The sequence below is a fragment of the Hemitrygon akajei genome, chromosome 20 (genome assembly GCF_048418815.1).
Source record: "Hemitrygon akajei chromosome 20, sHemAka1.3, whole genome shotgun sequence".
In the NCBI taxonomy this organism is placed as follows: Eukaryota; Metazoa; Chordata; class Chondrichthyes; order Myliobatiformes; family Dasyatidae; genus Hemitrygon; species Hemitrygon akajei.
Window position 1 is genome coordinate 14,201,197 of NC_133143.1, and position 22,363 is coordinate 14,223,559.

The 22,363-nt window shown below is 41.4% G+C and overlaps 1 protein-coding gene across 6 annotated transcripts in view; it reads right to left on the bottom strand.

The window, feature by feature from the left end:
- Positions 1 to 22,363, bottom strand: part of phactr1 (phosphatase and actin regulator 1) — a 474,929-nt gene that overhangs the window by 86,670 nt on the left and 365,896 nt on the right. For 5 of the 6 annotated variants that reach the window (XM_073023899.1, XM_073023902.1, XM_073023903.1 and 2 more), the window contains 2 exons: positions 18,632 to 18,781; positions 4,889 to 5,092 (listed from right to left, as the gene is read on the bottom strand). In XM_073023899.1, the coding sequence (XP_072880000.1) occupies positions 4,889 to 5,092; positions 18,632 to 18,781 (354 nt within the window). The remainder of the gene's footprint in view (positions 1 to 4,888; positions 5,093 to 18,631; positions 18,782 to 22,363) is intronic. The other variant, XM_073023901.1, reaches the window with a different exon arrangement.

The window sequence follows — 22,363 nt, forward strand, 5'->3', positions numbered from 1 at the left end:
GGCAATACTATTAAAATAGCTGTCGAAAAAGATTCTGGAAGTTTATGTGTTCTTTCCGCTTGGTGAATTAACTCCATAAAAGGAGGAATTAATAAATCTTTAAACTGTTTATAGAATTCAGGCGGAAAACCATCTTCTCCTGGAGATTTATTACTTTGAAATGATCCTAGGGCTTCTTCGACCTCTTTCAATGTAAAAGGCATATCTAATCCCTTCTGTTCTTCCGTATTTAATTTTGGAAGAGTTATTTGTGATAAAAACCTTTCTATCTTGACATTGTCATTTTGTGATTCTGATTTATACAACTCAGAATAAAAATTCTTAAAAGCTTCATTAATTTCTAAAGGTTTATAAGTAATTTTATTTACTCTTGTTTGAATTGCATTTATTGTTTTAGAAGTCTGGTCTGTTTTTAACTGCCATGCAAGAACCTTATGTGATCTTTCACCTAGTTCATAATATCTTTGTTTAGTTCTCTTAATTGCTTTTTCTGTTCGATATGTTTGGAGTGTATTATATTGTAACTTCTTGTTAATAAGTTGTCTTTGTTTTTCTTCTGTCATATTTCTTTGGGATTCTTTTTCTAATTTTGTAATCTCTTTTTCCAATTGATCTATTTCTATCATATATTCCTTCTTAATTTTAGAAGTATAACTTATTATCTGACCTCTCAAATATGCCTTCATTGCTTCCCACACTATAAATTTATCATCAACTGAATGTGAATTTATATCTAAAAAGAACTGAATCTGTTTTTTCATAAAATCACAAAAATCTTGATGTTTTAATAATATTGAATTAAATCTCCACCTATAAATTGATTCCTCTTTATCTATCATTATCATTGTCATTATTAAAGGAGAATGATCTGACAATATTCTTGCTTTATATTCCACATTTTTCACTCTATCTTGAATATTCGTTGATAATAGGAAAAAAATCTATCCTTGAATATGTTTTATGTCTATTTGAATAAAATGAATAATCTCTTTCTTTTGGATTAATTCTTCTCCATCTATCAATCAAATTTAAGTCTTTCATCAATGATAGAGTTAATTTTACTGCTTTTGATTTTGTAACAACCTTTGTTGATCTATCTAAAACTGGATCTAGACAAAAGTTAAAATCTCCACCTATTAATATTTTATCATGTGCATTAGCCAAATTCAAAAAGACCTCCTGTATGAATTTTACATCATTTTCATTTGGTGCATAAATGTTCATAAGGGTCCATAGTTCTGAAAAAATTTGACAGTGTATAATTAGATATCTCCCCGCCGAATCAATTAATATGTTTTGTATTTTAATTGGTAAATTTTTGTTAACCAAAATTGCAACTCCTCTCGCCTTTGAATTAAATGAAGCTGCAATAACATTTCCAACCCAGTCTCTTTTTAATTTCTGATGTTCTATGTCTGTTAAATGAGTTTCTTGTAAAAAAGCTATATCTGTTTTCATTTTTTTAATATATGTTAAAATTCTTTTTCTTTTTACTGGCCCATTAAGCCCATTAACATTAAAACTTAAAAAATTCAGTAGATTAGTCATTATTTTTTTTTAATTATATTACTCCAATCTATAATAATACCTAATCTTTCAACTTTCATGGTATCCTGGGAAATCTTTATAAAAATCTCCATATTGCTATGTGTGTCCCCACCAATCATCCAGGCAAAAAGATAGAAGAAAAATAGAATATAAAGAAAAAAACAAAATACCCCCCTACTAATGTTGTGAAAAAAAAACACAACATTACCCCCCTCTGTTGTACGGGTCATGGCAATCGCCATGATTACACACGTGAATCCCGTAGTAACTGATCCAAAGCTCCCCAGCCCCCCCGCAACATAAAAAAGTGTATATATAAGAAGAAAAAAAATACTATTCTCACTTAGTATTTCTAAAATTTTGCTTTTCTCTTCTATAATATCCATAAATGTCCATCACTTCTGTTCGTTGACTCTATCTTCATCTTTAATCCATTACGTTTGGAAGCCTCTATGTGTAATTAGTCAATAGGTGAAAGTTTTTGTACGAACTCCTCCGCTTTTCGATAATCGGAAAAAAAAATTTTTCCCTCCTCCAAAAAAATTATCAGTGTTGCTGGGTGATGCATTGTAAATTTATAACACTTTTCCCATAAGGCTTTTTTTGCTGGGTTAAATTCCTTCTTTCTCTTCAAAAGGTTGTAACTTATATCAGGATAAAAAAGAACTGGTTTCCCTTCTATCATCAATGGCCCGTTTCTATTTTTGGCACTTTGGACAGCCGCCTTCAGGATCTTTTCTTTGTCTTGGTATCTTAAGCATTTTATCAAAATTGATCGTGGATTTTGATCAGCTTGAGGTCTTGACCTTAAGGATCTATGAGCCCTTTCAATCTCAATTGGAATTTCTCTTTCCATTTCCAATTTTTCAGGGATCCATTTTTGAAAAAAATTTATTGGATCTTCTCCTTCTATATCTTCTTTAAGTCCAACAATTTTAATATTATTTCGTCTACTAAAATTTTCAAGCTTATCAATTTTTTCCATAAATTGTTTTCTTTCTGATGTCCAAGCAGTATTTTCATTTTCTATTTTGTCCATTCTTTCAACCATGTCTTTCGTTTTAGTTTCCAAGTCCATAATTCTCTTTTCCATTTTTTCCTGTCTCTTTGTCATTTTATCAAGCATAATCTCCATATTTGTCATTTTTTTGGAGTACTTTTTGATTACTTTTAATTACTTTTAATGCGTCTAATTTACGCATTATTTGCTTCAAAGTCTTTTCTATATTTCCAGAAGAACTTTTATCTCCCTCTTCGTCTGATCTTTCTGGAGAATCTGACTCTCCCTCCGATTCGCTATCACTTTCAGTTGCAGTGGTAACTGGGCTTTGTAGTTCTGGTTGCTCCCGTTTGCGCATGCTCCTTCCTTCGCGTTTGCGCAGTTCACGTTGGTCTTTTCCTTTAGAAATGGCCGATGTTGCCGCAGTTTCCTGTTCCATATCACTGGTGGTATAATGTAGCTGAGACCGCAGTTCTTTGGTAGACGTGGGCCATGCTCCTGTTCCAACTTGCGTAGTCTTCTTCATCTTCTGTCTTTGAGGCATAGCTTGACACAATCCGGAGTAGTTTATAAGTAACTTTTAGAAAGTATTGACTAACTTTTCTTCATTTAAACATTAATTTATTAACTTTTTACGGGAGAGCTGGGTTCCAGCGTCTCGATCCTACGTCATCACGTGACGTCCCCCTCCTGTTGCTTCATTGTGAGACTATATTATGTTAGAATTGGTTGTTTTTTAAATACATTTGATAAGATATTAGTTGAATTAATACAAGACTAACATTGTAATTTTTGCTAACATTTTTCATGCATGTATTTTCACAGTATGTGCTGGTTTGTTCCCACTTACTGGCAGAGGTGGTATAGCAGCTACCCAGCGGTTTATCACCTTTCTCATTTTTATATTGGCTAAGTAATGAAGTTATAATACTTGTTATAGTTGTGTATCCTTTTGATTGGATTCTGTTATCTAAGGAATTTCTGTTATCTCAAGTATAAAGGTGATAGACTTTTCAAAAACGACATATTGAATCTATTGAATCGCTTTAATTTCTTATCTCTCATCTGCCTTGTTACTTAGTATCTTTGTTTAAGTTTTAAAATAAACAATCACGAAGAATGAAAGTCCTCAATCCTGAACTCCTAAAAGAACCCAGGAATCAAAAATAACCAAGGTCCGAAATATATTGAGTAAAGAGTAGTTCAGTTGTTGGTTCTCTGGCTGGACACTGTTATGAACATTAACTTTAGGCCATGGGTATGAAGTTGTGTGCAAAAAGTGTTGGACATGCTGAACAGCTTATAAAAACCTCAAAATGCCTCAGGACATAACTCTTCCAAATAATCTGCTGGAGAAACTCAGTGGGTCGAGGAGCATCTGTGAGAAGAAAGGAAAGTCAATATTTTGAGTCAAAATCCTGCATCCGGACTGAGAATGCAGAGGGGAGGTAGTCTGTATAAAGTTTAAAAGTTCAAAGTACATTTATTATTAAAGTATTTATACAACCTTGAGATCCATCTCCTTACAAGCAGCCACAAAACAAAAAAAACTCAGAATAACCCATTAGAATAAAAAAGACCGTCAAAGACCCAATGCATAGAGAGAAAGAAAAAAAACCAAATCATGCAAACAATAAGGTTAAGCAAATAGCATTCAGAATCAGGTAGAACCAGAGGGGAAGGGGAGAATTAAGACAGGAGCCTGAGGTATTGGGGACTGAAGAGATGCAAGAATACTGGCAGGTTGCTCCAGGTAGGGGAGGGTGGGTGGAGATGGGAGACAGTGGCAAGTGAATGATAGACTCTCAGTTCTGATGCAGGGTTTCAAGGCGAAACATCAACAATTCCATTTCCCCCACAGATGCTGCTCGACCCACTGAATTCCTCCAGCAGATTGTTTGTTGCTCCACATCCCACCATAAGCAGTGTCTTCTGTCTCCTTTACCTTAGCAAGTTAAACCAGATATTGTAACTGTTTCAAATCACATCCATTTATTTAGACTCAATAAATCGATACAAGGAAATGTTTATTGCCTTGGTCCTTTTCTCATTACCCTCGATTCATTGTTACCATCAGGAAGGAGATACAGGAGCCTGAAAGCACACACTCAATGATTCAGGAATAGCATCTTCCCTTCTGCTATCCGATTTCTGAATGAACATTGAACCCATGAACACTACCTCACTACTTTTAAAATTTAACATAAGTGTATATATATATGTATAGTTTTTATGATTATGTATTGCAATGTACTGCTGCCACATAATAACAAATTTCACAATTTGATATTAAACGATTCTGATTCTGATTCTCACAGAATCAGAATACTGGGAACTTACCAGCCAGATGATGGGCGATTCTCGTGAGTGGTTTCGGAGGCAGGGCAGGGGGCTGCTTCGGCTGGGACTGTTGTTTGGCAGGCATTTCATTACTGTCACAGTGGAAAGCTACAGACTTCTTGGCAGGAAGTAAGAGGGCTGGTTTAGTTGATGGGTCCTGCTCAGGTACTCCTGCTCTACCATCAGTGGGACTCTCTTCAGCAGCTAGAGGGCACAAAAGGAGTTAGAGATTTAAAGCACGGAAACAAAACATTGGTTATATATGTAAAACCTCACTTAGGCTGCTCTTGGGAGTACTGTGTGCAATTCTGATCACTCCATTACAGGAAGGATTTGGAGGCCTTGGATACCAAAATGCAGCCTGGATTAGAGGGCATAAGATATAAGGAGAGGTGGGACAAACTTGCAGTAGTGTGCTTTCTCTGGAGCATCAGAGGCTGACGGGAGGTGGTATAACATTATGAGAGGCATAGATAGACAATCAGAATTTTTTCCCTAGGGTTGAAGAATGAAGATGACATTTTCAAGAGATGCGGAAGCAAGTTTTTTTTTTACACAGAGGGTAGCAGGTTCCAGGAACGGGTGGTGGTGGAAGCAGATATGATTGTGGATCAAGTCAAGAGGTTGCTAGTAACATGAATATGCAGGGATGGAGGGATATGATTCATGTACATACGTAGGTAAATCAGTTTATTTCGATATTGCGTTCAGCACCTATGGTGTACTACTCTATGCTCTTCATTCTATATTGAAAGAGCAGCAGAATTTATGGATTGTATAAGGAACCCCAGTTACCTTAACTAGTGATAATATAGTAGTTAACAGAATGGTCAAACACAACAGACAAGTTTTAGAAGCTTTATCCCTGCACATTTAGAATTGCAATTGTTGAATTTACCAAATATTGCTCCTTTGTGATGAGTAATATTGCATAATCATTTGGCAGGTACCAATGAAGGCACACACGCAACAATTCAGGAGCAGCTTTTCCTCCTCTGCCATCCGATATCTGAATGGACTTTGAACCCATGATCACTACCTCACTACTTTTTTATTTTTACTTTTGCACTACTTATTTTATATATATACACACATACTGTAATTCAATGACTTTTTCTATTATTATGTATTGCATTGTACTGCTGCTACAAAGTCAACAAATTTCACAATATATGCTGGTGATATTAAATCTGATTCTGATTATCTTTAGCAAACAATACTCTCAGGATCAAACTGCATTCTTTTCTAATGAAAAAGAAACAGAATGGGTAATAAATGCTGACCCTGTTGGTGACACTCATATCCTGTAAATGAATATGAAACAAAACATTGAACAAGTTGTATTAAAAGGAACACTATAACAGTTGGTGAGCAGAAGACCCCACTTCTTACTATTTGAGCAACACACACAAAATGCTGGACGAACTCAGCAGGCCAGTCATCATCTATGGAAAAGAGTACAGTTGATGTTCCAGGCCGAGACCTTCATTTGGCCTGGTGAAAGGTCTCGGCCTGGAACATCAACTGTACTCTTTTCCATAGACGCTGCCTGGCCTGCTGAGTTCATCCAGCATTTTGTGAGTGTTGCTTGGATTTTCAGCATCTGCAGATTTTCTCTTGTTTGTGATTCTTACTATTTGACTCTAGATTCCAGTTGTGGCTAACAGATACTGCTGTTCTTGTTCATTGTAACTACCTGTGTTGGGGAGTCTCATTTGATAAGAGATCCCTTTGGAAATCTGTGTGTTAAGTACAATTTTTAAATGTTTAGATAATTTATGATAGTTCATGTTCTCATTACTTATATATTGTTTCAATGGATATGGTTATATGGTTATATAAGACTACTGCAAGAAGCACAGTTGGGATATATCATTTTATTGTCTTTTTGTTGAGAGAATAAATTGGGTGGTCAGGGACAAAATAGTGTGTGGCCTTCTGATGTCCACCTTTGACCTCTCTACTTCCAACTTAGGTGGTCTAATGAAGTCTCCTCAATTTACAAGGGTGATGATGGATGTCTTTATTCTTTGGAGCATAGAAGGTTGACGGGGGACTAGATAGAGGTATTTAAAATTATGAGGGGGATAGATAGAGTAGAGTTGACGTGGGTAGGCTTTTTCCATTGAGAGTAGGGGAGATTCAAACAAGAGGACATGAGTTGAGAGTTAGGGGGCAAAAGTTTAGGGGTAACATGAGGGGGAACTAAACTCGGAGAGTGGTAGCTGGGTGGAACGAGCTTCCAGTAGAAGTGGTAGAGGCAGGTTTGATATTGTCATTTAAAGTAAAATCGGATAGGTATATGGACAGGAAAGGAATGGAGGGTTATGGGCTGAGTGCGGGCCAGTGGGACTAGGTGAGTGTAAGTGTTGGCATAGACTAGAAGGGCTGAGATGGCCTGTTTCCGTGCTGTAATTGTTATATGGTTATTGTTTCAAGCCACAAGTCTGCCAAGCAGAGTGAACTCCCTTCTCAGGAAAGTTGTTATCTCACAAGAGTGAAAAATCCTCCACAGCGATTACATTTAGGTCTGAATGGACAATTTAAAATTTACTATGCTGTGTATGTCTATATAGTAGTTGTATTATAGCAAATATATTGTTTAATTAAGCATTCTTTGTTTATTTAAATAACTCATTATGGGTTGTATATAAAGGTACATGAATGGCATACATCATTGCACCATCATGTCATAAGATTGTGCTTCACTGAAGTGGAAATGGAACTAGACACGTTATCCCTGGATCCATGTTTTTCTTTCATTTTCTTTAGTTTTATGTTCTAGAGTTACAAAACATAACATGGAGATAACTTCATGAACCTCCACACTTTCCAATGACTCTGTGCTGAGTGCAGGTCGGTGGGACTAGGTGAGAGTAAGCATTCGGCATCTTCCCATTGGGCAGAAGATACAAAATACAAGCATTTCTTCAGATGCTGGAAATCCAAAGGAACGCATATAAAATGTTGGAGGAACTCAGCAGGTCAGGCAGTATGTTTGGAAAAGAGCAAATAGTCAATGTTTAGGGCTGAGAAAAAGGGTCCTGAAGAACGGTCTCATCCCGATACGTTGACTGTTATTAATTTCCATAAATGCTACCTGACCTGCTGAGTTCTTCCAGTACTTTGTGTGTGTTGCAGAACATACAAAAGCTTGAAAACACACACCACCAGGCTCAAGGACAGCTTCTATCTCTCCGTTATCAGACTCTGAAAGGACCTCCCATGGTGAACTCTTGATTTCCTAAACTACTTTACCATGGCCCTTACACAAAGATCCTCTACCAACCTGCCCCTGCTGTAAAAGATACCCTGGCTCAACAAAAAAAATCATGGTGACATGCTGAAAATCATGGACCACTTCTCATATCTCCACTGCATGGAAAGGATCACCACTGCATTTAATGTATTTAATCAGTATAGCTTTGAGCCAATTAAAGAAAAGGTTATGTGAAGATCAGATTAAAATTAAAATTCAGTTCAATAGGCAGAAATGATCCCTGCCCTCTGAGCCGCAGAGACCTGAACCACCAACATCATACAATGTAGTGCAGTAATGCCATCTCCACAAAATTCAAATTGACTGCAAGGAGACGCAACCCAATGTCACAGTACTCTTTAAGACCTACATCCCCAGCACTGAGGCCCCAGTCAATGGGCTCCTCTGGGCAGGCTTTGATATTGGTAGGCTTGGCAACAGTCTCCTAAAGTAGACACTCGTACTTGGGCTCTGTCACTGAAAGGGAAGACCAAGCAGTCAGAGGAAATGATTCATGGATGTACTCAAAATCTCCTTGAGTGAATGTATAATTCCCACTGACTCATAGAAACATAGACAACCTACAGCGCAATACAGGCCCTGCAGCCCAAAAAGCTGTGCTGACCATGTCCTTACCTGAGAAATTACCTAGGGTTACGCATAGCCCTCTATTTTTCTGAGCTCCATATACCAGTCCAGGAGTCTTTTAAAAGACCCTATCGTATCCGCCTCCACCACTGTTGCGGACAGCCCATTCCACGCACTCACCAATCTCTGAGTAAAAAAAATGTACCCCTGATATCTCCTCTGTACCATCTTCCAAGCACCTTAAAACTGTGCCCTCTCATGCTCGCCATTTCAGCCCTGGGAAAAAGCCTCTCTGACTATCCACACGATCAATGGAAACCTCATGGGAACCCCTGGCTCAGGAGTGCTCCACAAGGAAAAGGTGCATTTGGGACAGGATTTAGCAATGAATTGGAAGCACATGGAAGCCCTGAGGATGCCATCACCTCACAAACTGAAACACCTTATCATTTATAGAGCAAACATGAGGAAATCTGCAGATGCTGGAAATTCAAACAACAACACACACAAAATGCTGGTAGAACACAGCAGGCTAGGCAGCATCTATAGGGAGAAGTGATGTCGACGTTTCGGGCCGAGACCCTTCGTCAGGACTAACCAAAAGGAAAGATAGTAAGAGATTTGAAAGTAGAGGGGGGAGGGGGAAATGCGAAATGATAGGAGTAGACCAGAGGGGGTGGTGACACTTCACCTGTGAGTCGGCTGGTGTGGTATACTGCGTCCGGTGCTCCCGGTGTGGCCTTTTATATATTGGTGAGACCCGATGCAGTCTGGGAGACCGTTCCGTGGAACACCTACGCTCGGTCCGCCAGAAAAAGCAGGATCTCCCAGTGGCATCACATTTTAGTTCCACGTCCCATTCCCATTCTGATATGTCTATCCATGGCCTCCTCTATTGTCAAAATGAATCCAAACTCAGGTTGGAGGAACAACACCTTATATACCAGCTGGGTAGCCTCCAACCTGATGGCATGAACATTGACTTCCCTAACTTCTGTTAATGCCCCTCCTCCCCTTCTTACCCCATCCCTGACATATTTAGTTGTTTGCCTGTTCTCCATCTCCCTCTGGTGCTCCCCCCACCTCCTTTCTTTCTCCTGAGGCCTCCCATCCCATGATCCTTTCCCTTCTCCAGCTCTGTATCACTTTCACCAATCACCTTTCCAGCTCTTAGCTTCATCCCACCCCCTCCGGTCTACTCCTATCATTTCGCATTTCCTCCTCCCCCCTCTACTTTCAAATCTCTTACTATCTTTCCTTTCGGTTAGTCCTGACGAAGGGTCTCGGCCCGAAACGTCGACATCACTTCTCCCTATAGATGCTGCCTAGCCTGCTGTGTTCTACCAGCATTTTGTGTGTGTTGTTGTTATCATTTATAGATATGCCTGGTGCTATTGCCAATATGCTCTCCTACACTCAGTGAACCCTTTGTAAACCTATCCTCAAGGATAAATCTGGGCAACTTCTATCCTGGGCACGTAACCTAGCTGTAGAGCTAACTCAATGTTCCTCAAATAGGAGAATCTACTCTATTTTCCATGAGTTTCCTTAACCTTTGTTTCACTGGGAAGGCAACTGATTTCCAGTATTATCTGATTACCGTAGATTCCGGATTATAAGCCGCTACTTTTTTCCCACATTTTGAACAGCTTTGAACTCTGCGGCCTATAATCCAGAGCGGCTAATACATGTTTTTTCATGCCGCCTCGTAAACATTTTGCCTCGTAACAGTAGACCAATAAAATTGATGAGTAGTTCACAGAGGTCCAATGAAATTGTACGATAAATCAAGCGCACTTTCACAATTAAATTATTGTAAATCAGTCATTTGTACTCACCCTCATCAACATGGAAAATACTCGAAGAAAAGCAAGACCCGAGCGCGTCAGACCCGATTAGACCCGATCGCATTGCGCAAGCGCGTCAGACCTGATTAGACCCGATCGCAATGCGCAAGCGCGTCAGACCCGATTAGACCCGATCGCATTGCGCAAGCGCGTCAGACCCGATTAGACCCGATCGCATTGCGCAAGCGCGTCAGACCCGATTAGACCCGAGCGAAAACGCTGCTTTTAAGTTAAAGTCGATCAATAACTTTTCCTGGTAGGCTGCAGTATATATATTTTTACCAGTCGCTAGGAGATATTGGAATGTTGTTCGTGCTGTTCAGTAAAAAAGTATATGCAACGTAATTTGTGTTACCGATACGTATGTATATTTAAAAGTAGCGGTGCGGCCTAAAATCCGGTGCGGCCTTTACAATTAAAAAATTGATTTTATTTCTAAAATTAGAGCCTGCGGCTTTTAATCAGGTGCGCTCTGTAGTCCGGAATCTACGGTAATCAAAAGGAGAGCAGTGAGGAGCACTCCTATACCACTTCACAGAGGCATAACAAGGCAATTGTTGGCAGCCTGCTAAAAGGCACAAAGAGCTGTTAACTTTGGCTGCACTCAAATTTCCCTCACATTCATGTGCCTATCTGAACATCTCTTAAACGTATCTAATGCTTCTGCCCCTACTACCACCACAGGCAGTGCATTCCAGGCACCCATTACTCTCCGTGTAAGAGAAACACGACCCTCATATCTCATTTGAAATTACCCTCTCTCACCTGAAACACATGCACTCTGGTATTAGACATTTCAAACCTGGGAAAAACCTGGGATACTGTCTGTCTACTCAATCTATGTCTCTCATAATCTTATAAATTTCTATTAAATCCCCTCACCTCCAGCGCTGCAGAGAAAACAATCCAAATTTGTCCAATGTACTATTATAGCATATGCTCTCTAAGCCAGACAACATCCTGGTAAACTTCTTCCACACTCCCTCCAAAGCCTTAGCATCCTTCCTATAATGGAGTGACTAGATTGTATGCAATACTCTAGATGCAGTCTAACTAGAGTTTTATAAAGAGGCACCATAACTTCCTGACTTTTGAACTCAGAGCCAAACATAGAAAATAGAAAACCTACAGCCCAATACAGGCCTTTCGCCCCACAAAGCTGTGCTGAACATGTCCTTACCTGAGCAATTACCTAGGGTTACCCATAGCCCTCCATTATTCTGAGCTCCATGAGTCTCTTAAAAGACCCTATCATATCCACCTCCACCACTGTCACCGGCAGCCCATTCCATGCACTCACCACTCTCTGTGTAATAAACTTACCCCTGATATCTCCTCTGTACCATCTTCCAAGCACCTTAAAACTGTGCCCCTTCATGCTAGCCATTTCTGCCCTGGGAAAAAGCCTCTGACTATCCACACGATCAATGCCTCTCATCATCTTCTACACATCTATCAGGTCACCTCTCATCCTCTGTCACTCCAAGCAAAAAAGGCCGAGTTCACTCAACCTATTTTCATAAGGCATGCTCCCGAATCCGGGCAACATCCTTGTAAATCTTCTCTGCACCATTTCTATGGTTTCCACATCATTCCTATAGTGAGGCAACCAGAACTGAACACAGTACTCCAGGTGGGGTCTGACCAGGGTCCTATATAGCTGTAACATTGCCTCTAGGCTCCTAAACTCAATCTCACGATTGATGAAGGCCAATACACCGTATGCTTTCTTAACCACAGTGTCAACCTGCACAGCAGCCTTGAGTGTCCTATGGATACGGACTCCAAGATCCCTCTGAACCTCCACACTGCCAAGAGTCTTACCATTAATACTATATTCTGTCATCATATTTGACCTACCAAAATGAACCACCTCACATTATCTGGGTCGAACTCCATCTGCCACTTCTCAGCCCATTTTTGCATCCTATCAATGTCCTGCTGTAAACTCTGACAGCCCTCCACACTATCCACAACAACTCCAACCTTTGTGTCATCAGCAAATTTACTAACCCATCCTTCTACTTCTTCATCCAGATCATTTATAAAAATCACAAAGAGTTGGGGTCCCAGAACAGATCCCTGAGGCACACCACAGGTGACCGACCTCCATCCAGAAGATGACCTGTCTACAACCACTCTTTGCCATTTGTGAGCAAGCCAGTTCTGGATCCACAAAGCAATTTCCCCTTGGATCACATGCCTCCTTACCTTCTCAATAAGCTTTGCATGGGGTACCTTGTCAAATGCCTTGCTGAAATCCATATACACTTATTCTACTGCTCTACCATCATCAATGTGTTCAGTCACGTCCTCAAAAAATTCAATCAGGCTTGTAAGGCAGGACCTTAGATTCAGATTCAGATTATTGTCATTTATAACCACAAATACAATGCAGTTAAAAATGAGACAATGTTCTCTGGAATGATATCACAAAAAAGCACAAAACAGACCACACAAGAAAAACCACATTTTGTTTGGTAATCCCCAATCCAGAGTCCAGAGAGGCTGCTGCGTATCGATATCGCGCTACCGTCTTAGCACGTTCCCCAGAAAGGAACTACAAACCCATCAGACAAAACTAAAGCTACAAGACATACACAAAACCACATAGTTACATATAGTTATAGTTAACATATAGTTTCAACAGTGCAGACAATACCATAATTGATAAAAGACTAACTGACAAAGACCACATAATTATAACACATAGTTTCAACAGTGCAAAGCAATACCGTAATCTGATAAAGAGCAGTCCATGCATGGTTTAAAAGAAAGTCTCAAAGTCCCGACAGCCCATCATCTCACGCAGAAGGTAGAAGGAAGAAAAACTCTTCCTGCCATCAACCTTCAGCGCCGCAGCTTGCCGATACAGCACTTTGGGAGCCCAGACGACAGCCAACTCTGAGTCCGTCCAAAAACTTTGAGCCTCCGACACCGAGCACTGAGCACCGTCTCTGCCGAGCGCTTCGACCCCGGCATCGGCCGCCAAGCAACAGGCAAAGCTGAGGATTCGGGGCCTTCCTCCCGGAGATTTTTCCGATCGCACAGTAGCAGCAGCAGCGAAACAGGCATTTAAGTAGTTTAACCAGATGTTCCTCCGTGCTTCACACATCCGTCTCCATCAAATCAGGATTGTACACGGCTCCCTACTTGACAGATTACAGATATTCATTCCAAAGTGGCCACTGCACGCTGCGTCGCGCCGCCATCTTGTTGATGGCTGCCTTTCACAAAGCCATGCTGACTATTCATAATCATATTATGCCTCTCCAAATGTTCATAAATCCTGCCTCTCAGGATCTTCTCCATCAACTTACCAACCACTGAAGTCAGACTCACTGGTCTATAATTTTCTGGGTCATCTCTACTCCCTTTCTTGAATAATGGAACAACACCCACAACCTTCCAATCCTCCAGAACCTCTCCTGTCCCCATTGATGATGCAACGATCATCGCCAGAGGCTCAGCAATCTCCTCCTTCACCTCCCACAGTAGCCTGGGGTACATCTCGTCTGGTCCTAGTGATTTATCCAACTTGATGCTTTCCAAAAGCTCCTGCACATCCTCTTTCTTAATATCTACATGCTCAAGCTTTTCAGTCCACTCTGTCATCCCTACAATTGCCAAGATCCTTTTCCGTAGTGAATACTGAAGCTAAGTACTCATTAAGTACGTCTGCTATCTTCTCCAGTTCCATACACACTTTTCCACTGTCACACTTGATTGGTCCTATTCTCTCACGTCTTATCCTCTTGCTCTTCACACACTTGTCAAATGCCTTGAGGTTTTTCTTAATCCTGTCTGCCAAGGCCTTCTCATGGCCTTTCTGGTTCTCCTGATTTCTTTCTTGAGCTCCTTCCTGCTAGCCTTATTATCTTCTAGCTCTCTATCATTACCTAGCTTTTTGAGCCTTTTGTAAGCTCTTCTTTTCTTCTTGACTAGATTTACAACAGCCTTTGTATACCATGGTTTCTGTACCCTACCATCCTTTTCCCTGTCTCATTGGAATGTACTTATGCAGAACTCCATGCAAAAATCCCCTGGACATTTGCCATATTTTTTCGGTAGATTTCCCTGAGAATATCTGTTTCCAATTTATGCTTCCAAGTCCCTGCCTGATAGCCTCATATTTCCACTTACTCCAATTAAATGCTTTCCTAACTTGTCTGTTCCTATCCCTCTCCAATACTATGCTAAAGGAGATAGAATCGTGATCACTATCTCTAAAATGCTCTCGCACTGAGAGATCTGACACCTGACCAGGTTCATTTCCCACCAGATCAAGTACAGCCTCTTCATTTGTAGGCTTATCTACATATTATATCAAGAAACTTTCTTGAACACACCTAACAAACTCCATTATTACACCTATCCAGAATCAGTCTCTCTATCTGCTCCTTGATGTCCCTGTTACTATTGGGTGGTTTTGTAAAAACACCCAGTAGAGTTATTGATCCCTTCCTGTTCCTAACTTCCACCCACAGAGACTCTGTAGACAGTCCCTCCATCTCTTCCTCCTTTTCTACAGCCGTGACACTATCTCTGATCAGCAGTGCCATGACCCCACCTCTTTTGCCTCCATCCCTGCCCTTTCTGAAACATCTCAAGTCATCACTTTTTATTGTCATTTCGACCATAACTGCTGGTACAGTACACAGTAAAAATGAGACAACGTTTTTCAGGACCATGGTGCTACATGAAACAGTAAAAAAACTACACTGAACTATGTGAAAACTACACAGAAAAAAACTACACTAGACGACAGACCTACCCAGGACTGCATAAAGTGCACAAAACAGTGCAGGCATTACAATAAATAATAAGCAAGATAATAGGCACAGTAGAGGGCAGTAAGGTGTCAGTCCAGGCTCTGGGTATTGAGGAGTCCGATGGCTTGGGGGAAGAAACTGTTACATAGTCTGGTCATGAGAGCCCCGATGCTTCAGAGCCTTTTCCCAGATGGCTGGAGGGAGAAGAGTTTGTATGAGGGATGCGTGGGGTCCTTCATAATGCTGTTTGCTTTGCTGATGCAAATGTCCGTAATGACGGGAAGAGAGACCCCGATGATCTTCTCAGCTGACCTCACTATCCGCTGCAGGGTCTTGCGATCTGAGATGGTGCAATTTCTGAACCAGGCAGTGATGCAGCTGCTCAGGATGCTCTCAGTACAACCCCCTGTAGAATGTGATGAGGATGGGGGGTGGGAGATGGACTTTCCTCAGCCTTCGCAGAAAGTAGTGACGCTGCTGGGCTTTCTTTGCTATGGATCTGGTGTTGAGGGGCCTGGTGAGATTCTCCACCATGTGAACACCAAGAAATTTGGTGCTCTTAACGATCTCTACCGAGGAGCCGTCGATGTTCAGTGGGGAGTGGTCACTCCGTGCCCTCCTGAAGTCAACAACCATCTCTTTTGTTTTGTTCACATTCAGAGACAGGCTGTTGGCTCTGCATCGGTCCATCAGCCGCTGCACCTCCTCTCTGACTTGTTGTTCTTGCTGATGAGACCCACCACGGTCGTGTCATCCGCGAACTTGATGATGTGGTTCGAGCTGTGTGTTGCAGCACAGTCGTGGGTCAGCAGAGTGAACAGCAATACACTGAGCACACAGCCCTGGGGGGCCCCCCGTGCTCAGTGTGATGGTGTTGGAGATGCTGCTCCCGATCCGGACTGACTGAGGTCTCCCAGTCAGGAAGTCTAGTATCCAGTTGCAGAGGGAGGTGTTCAGGCCCAGTAGGCTCAGCTTTCCAATCAGTTTCTGAGGGATGATTGTGTTGAATGCTGAACTGAAGTCTATGAACAGCATCTGAACGTACGTGTCTTTTTCGTCCAGGTGGATTAGGGCCAGGTGGAAGATGATGGCAATGGCATCATCTGTTGAGCGGTTAGGATGGTATGCAAACTGCAGGGGGTCCAGTGAGGTGGGCAGCAGGGTCTTGATATGCCTCATGATGAACCTCTCAAAACACTTGATGATGATGGATGTGCGTGCAACGGGACGGTAGTCATTGAGGCAGGACACTGAAGACTTCTTCAGCACGGGGACGATGGTGGTGGCCCTCAAGCACATTGGAATGGTAGTGCTGCTCAGGGAGAGATGTCAGTGAGAATATTTGCTAGATGGTCTGCACACCCTCTGAGCACTCTACCAGGAATATTGTCTGGTCCAGCAGCCTTCTGTTGGTTGACCCTGCACAGGGTTCTAAATCCTGGCACTCTAAGTAACCATTCCTACCCCTGAGTGATCCAAGTCTCTGTAATGACCACAACATCATAGCTCCAAGTGCTGATCCATGCTCTAAGCTCATCCGCTTTATTCGTAATACTCCTTGCATTAAAATGGACACATCTCAAACCATCAGTCTGAGCAAATTCCTTCTCAATCACCTGGCTATCCTGCCTCTTGCACTGTCTCCAAACTTACTCTGTTTGTGAGCCAACCTCTTCTTCCACCGTCTCTTCAGTTTGGTTCCCACCCCCAAGCAACCCTAGTTTAAACTCTTCCCAATAGCCTTAGCAAACCTCCCCGCCAGGCTATTGGTCCCCCTGGGATTCAAGTATCAATTGTCCTTTTTATACAGGTCACTCCTGCCCCAAAAGAGGTCCCAATGATCCAGAAATCTGAATCCCTGCCTCCTGCTCCAATCCCTCAGCCACGCAGTTATCCTCCACCTCACTCTATTCCTAAACTCACTGTTGTGTGGCACAGGCAGTAATCCCAAGATGACTACCTTTGTGGTCCTGCTTCTCAGCTTCCTGCCTAACTCCCAGTAGTCTGCTTTCAGGACTTTCTCCCTTTTCCTGCCTATGTCATTTGTAACAATATGTACCATGACCTCTGGCTGTTTTCCTTCCCACTTCAGGATATCGTGGACGCAAACAGAAACATCCCATACTCTGGCACCTGCAAGGCAAACTACCATCTGTGCTTCTTTCCTGCGTCCACAGAATTGCCTGTTTGACTCCCTAACTATAGAGTCCCCTATCACTGTTGCCATTCTCTTCCTTTCCCTACCCTTCTGAGCCACAGGGCCAGACTCTGTTGTTCCCCCAGGCAGGCCGTCTCCTCCCAACAGTACTCAAGCAAAAGCTACTGCAGAGAAAACAAACCTAGTGCTTTCCAACATCTGTCTGATAACACATGCCTTCTAATCCAAGCATCTTGGTAAATCTCTTCAAAACCCTGTCAAAGCTTCCACATCCCTCCAATAATATGGCAATCAGAATGGAATGCAACACTTTAGAGGTGTGTTAACCAGAGTTTTACAAAGCTGCAACATGCTGTAAGTTCCTGACCCTTGAAGTCAGTTCTTAAACTAATAAAGGTCAACGCCTTCATTCAGAGAGTGGTTACGTTGTAGGACTCTCCTTTATTTATAGTAATGAAGATGACACATTGATTAGGAGACAGAAATGCTAAATTCTGATGGTGCATACAGAAGACTGGTTTGAAGCATCAGTACAAATATTGCCCTGTTGACCCAGTAGTCTTCTAGTAATCTGATGAATTTTAGACACTGAGATGTAGAGGGAACCTCTCCATATCCTAATCTCTTACTGTCTCTGGTATCTACAGCTCATGCAGGTTCTGGCCTCACAGTCTAATCCACAACAGCGAGACATCGGACGTTTGCAAAGTCCAGGCAACCATCCCAGCTACAGCTGTGTAACTGCTACATGGGCTGAGTGATCAGAATAATACTGAACTGGGAGCCGATCAGAATGAAACCGCCTCACATGACTGCTGTGAAAGAGGTTGGGGCATGGTTGGTTATTATATAACTGGCAAATTGTGGCATACTTTAAAATGCACTTGTACTGAAGAAATGAACCCAATGCCTGTTGATCATTTAACCCTGCAATACAACAGAACTAATGTTCTAATGAGGGAGTTGAGAGACACTTTTATTTGCTCTTTGCTAATATTTCTAAACTGAGTTCAGAGCAGTTGTTTAAGGATAGCTTCTTCCATTCAATACCAATTGTATATCTTCCTGAAAACCTTTGGAATAAATCTGGGGTGTCGACAATCGGAAGGCCTGGTTCACCTGGATTGTCCACTGACTCTGTACACTGGGCTGAGTCATCTGCTAAGGATTCACCCAACTCTGGCTCATGCTCCCCTTCTTCCTGCCGTGATGTCCGGACCTGGCCATTCTCTACTACCTCCTCTTCATTGTGCACAGGAGCATCTCCATCTGAAACCAGAAGCATATGGCACAGAGAAAAGTTAGGGTGAAGTGACCCATAAGCACTCATAAATCAACCACAAAGAGAAGATAATACAACTGCTTATAGATAAGGGATTGTGCTTTGACAGCCCTAGGATTGGATGTTTTAAGTGCCGGGCCAGATTGAAATGGTTAGGGTGTTGGGGCTGGAGGTGAGGGATGGATCGGTGTTCAGCTCACTAATCTATGTGGTTTACTCCTCTCTGTACTGAACTGAGACTGTGACCTGCAACTAATGGACTTTTGAATTGACTGCAGTGATTCCCAGCTTCTTGAACTTCAGTTCTGAATGCTATTTGCTTACTTTTATTGTCTGCAAGATGTGTTTTTTGTGCTATTGGTTGTTTGACGGTCTTCTTTTACCAGAGTGGGTTCTCTTGGGTTTCTTTGTTTTTGTGACTGCCTGTTAGGAATCTCAAGGTTGTATAAAGTATACATACTTTGATAACAAATTTATTCTGAACTTGAAATAGAGTATGATGCACTCTATCAAATGTTCTGTGGTTCCTTGGGTCTTGGTCTGGAAGCAATACTAATAAAGGTGGTGCTGCAGCATGAATTGGAACTGGAGATGATATTGCTGCATTATTGTCACATGTACCAAGATCCAATGAAAAACTGTTTTGCATGTCATTCATACACAAGTATATTGAAGCAGTATAAGGGCAAGGGAAATGAACAAATGCTCAATATAGTGTTACAGTTACAGAGAAAGTGCAGTGCAAGGACCTGATGTGGTAAATCGAGAAATTAAGAATTCATTTTTATCATTCAAGAGTCTGAAAACAATGGGATACCATAGAAGCTGTCCTTGAGTCTGCTAGTGCATGTTTTCAAGCTTTTGTATCTTTTGCCCAATGGAAAGGGAGAAAAATGAGAAAGTCTGGAATGGGAGCTGCACTGGAAGATGACTTCAGAAATGATCAGAGGAGAGGTGATGCCAAATGGAAGGGAGAAAGCAATTGTCAAAGTTCACCTGGGAGTGATGGGTTGAGCAGCATCTGTAGGGGGAGGGGACATCAATATTTTGATTCCAAACCCTGTGTCAGGACTGAGGGTGGAGAGGAATGATAGCCAATACATTGAGGAGAGGGGAAATGGTGAGACAGGGACCAATGGGTGAAGCTCTGATGCAGGGTTTTGACCTGAAAAATTGACAATTCCTCTCCTTCCACAGATACTGCTTAACCAACTGAGTTCCTCCAGTAGATTGTATGTTGCTCTAGATCCTGTCATCTGTAGCTTCATGTGTCACTCTAACCTCTTCAAATCCCTCTGTAAAATGATCTACTTCTCCCTTGCTGTTATCCTAATCATTCCCAAATATAACTGCCCCAGCCTCAGTAGATGAATGTGGAAGCCTGTAAATTAAATTCTCCATAAAATTTTCCTTGTTTTTATCTACATTTTTTCCTTTAAAACCTTCTTCCCCACTGAGTCTCTGATCACCCACCCCCACCACTAGGGATTCAATATCTTTTAGAGATATTGTGAACCACCTTGTGATAACTTCTCATGTTAAAGAGGAATTGTTTCAGGTTAAAGCCCTGCATTATGATTTCACCTACTGCCACCTGTCTCCTGTAGTACTTTGGTATATGAACCCACTTTGGTTTATGAAGGCCAATTTGTCAAAAGCTTCCTTTATGATCCTAACTATCTGTGCTGTCACTTTCAATGAAGTATGGATCTGTACTCCCAGACCCCTTTTTCCTTCTGCATGCCTCAGTGCTCTACTGTTCACTGTGTAAGACCTACTGAAATGCAACACCTAACACTTGTTTGAATTAAATTCCATCAGCCATTTTTAGCCCATTTTGCCAGCTGATCCATATCCCACTGCAAGCTCTGATAGTCATCCTCGCTGTCCACTACACCCCCAATCTTGGAGTCATTCCCAAATCTGCTGATCCAGCTAACCACATTATCATCTAGATCAGTGATATGGATGACAAACAACAACGGACTCAGCACCGATCTCTGCGGTACTCCAATAGTCACATGCCTCCAGTGAAAGAAGCAACCCTTTACTATCATTCTCTGTCTTCTCCCACAAAGCAATGTCTAATCCAATGCATTACCTCATGTTGAATGCCAAGCGACTGAACCTTCTTGACCAACCTCCCATGTGGGACCTTGTCAAATACCTTGCAAAAGTGCATGTAGACAACATCCATTGCATTGCCTTCATCAACTTTCCTGGTAACTTCATCAATAAAACTCTATAAATTTGGCCTACCATGCACAAAGTCATGATGATATCCATAATCAGTCCCTGTCCATCCATATACTCATATATCCAGTTCATTAGAATACCCTCCAATAACTTTCCCTACTATTGATGTCAGGCTCACCAGCTTATAATCTCCTGGTTTATTTTTAGAGCCTTCCTTAAACAGCAGAACAACTGATGACTGAATTAGATATCCTCCAATACCTCACCTGTCATTAAGGATGATTTAAATATCTCTGCTAGGTACCCTACAATTTCTTCATTTGCCTCTCATAGGGACTGAGGGAACACCTTGTCAGGCCCTGGGGTTTATCCACCCTAATCTGCTTCAAGACACATCCTCATCTGTAATCTGTAGAGGGTACATGACCTCACTGCTGCTTTGCCTCACTTCTATAGACTCTGTGTCCGTGTCCCAGGTAAATACAGACGCAAAAATCCATTTAAGATCTCCCCCATTTATTTTGGCTCCACACATAAATTATCATCTGATCTTCCAATTTTGCTCCTTGCAATCCTTTTGCTCTTAACATATCTGTAGAATCCATTAGGATTCTCCTTACCTTGTCTGCTAGGGCAACCTCATGCCTTCTTTTAGACCTCCTAATTTTATTCTTATGTGTTCTTTTGAATTTTTTATACAGTACTCCATAAACGCCTTATTTGTTCCCACAAAACCTCTTTCATGCTGTCCACATCTTGTACTGAAGAACTGGATTGGTATCTTTCAGAGCAAGTTTCAGGTATCAGTTTTGCAATCTGTAACCATGGCAACAACCCACAGGTGGCCAGGGATGCAAAGTGTAAAAGAATATGAACCAGTTGTCGGCTAAGGGAGATAACAGTGCTTCATGAAAACCCTTTGTTCTCTTTTATCATGGCTTTCCAATGAAGTAAAATAGCAACAGAACAGGCAAAGCAAAATTGAATTGTCTTTTTTAAGGTCAGTGTGTCCTAACTTTGGAAGTTCATTCACACGTTCATTCATGTATGAATGAAGAATTGCACATTTGGTATTCTTGCCACTGAGTCAGTAGGCAGTCATTGGCATGCTTCAAGTCAGTCCAGTACTCCAGGGTATTGGAGGCAATTTGCCAGTCTTTATATCAAATCACGTACAGAGAGAAGAATACAGAGCACAGAAAGGGATGGATTAGAAGAAAAAAAATCAAATTTCTTTTTTAAGATTTTTAATTTCCAGAACAATTAAATTTTAAAGGAAAAGATTGTACAGTTCTTTTAGGTAGGCTTTCAGTGTCAGGGATTGTCTGGCAGTAATTAATACTGTCACTAGGTTAATAACACACTTCATATGC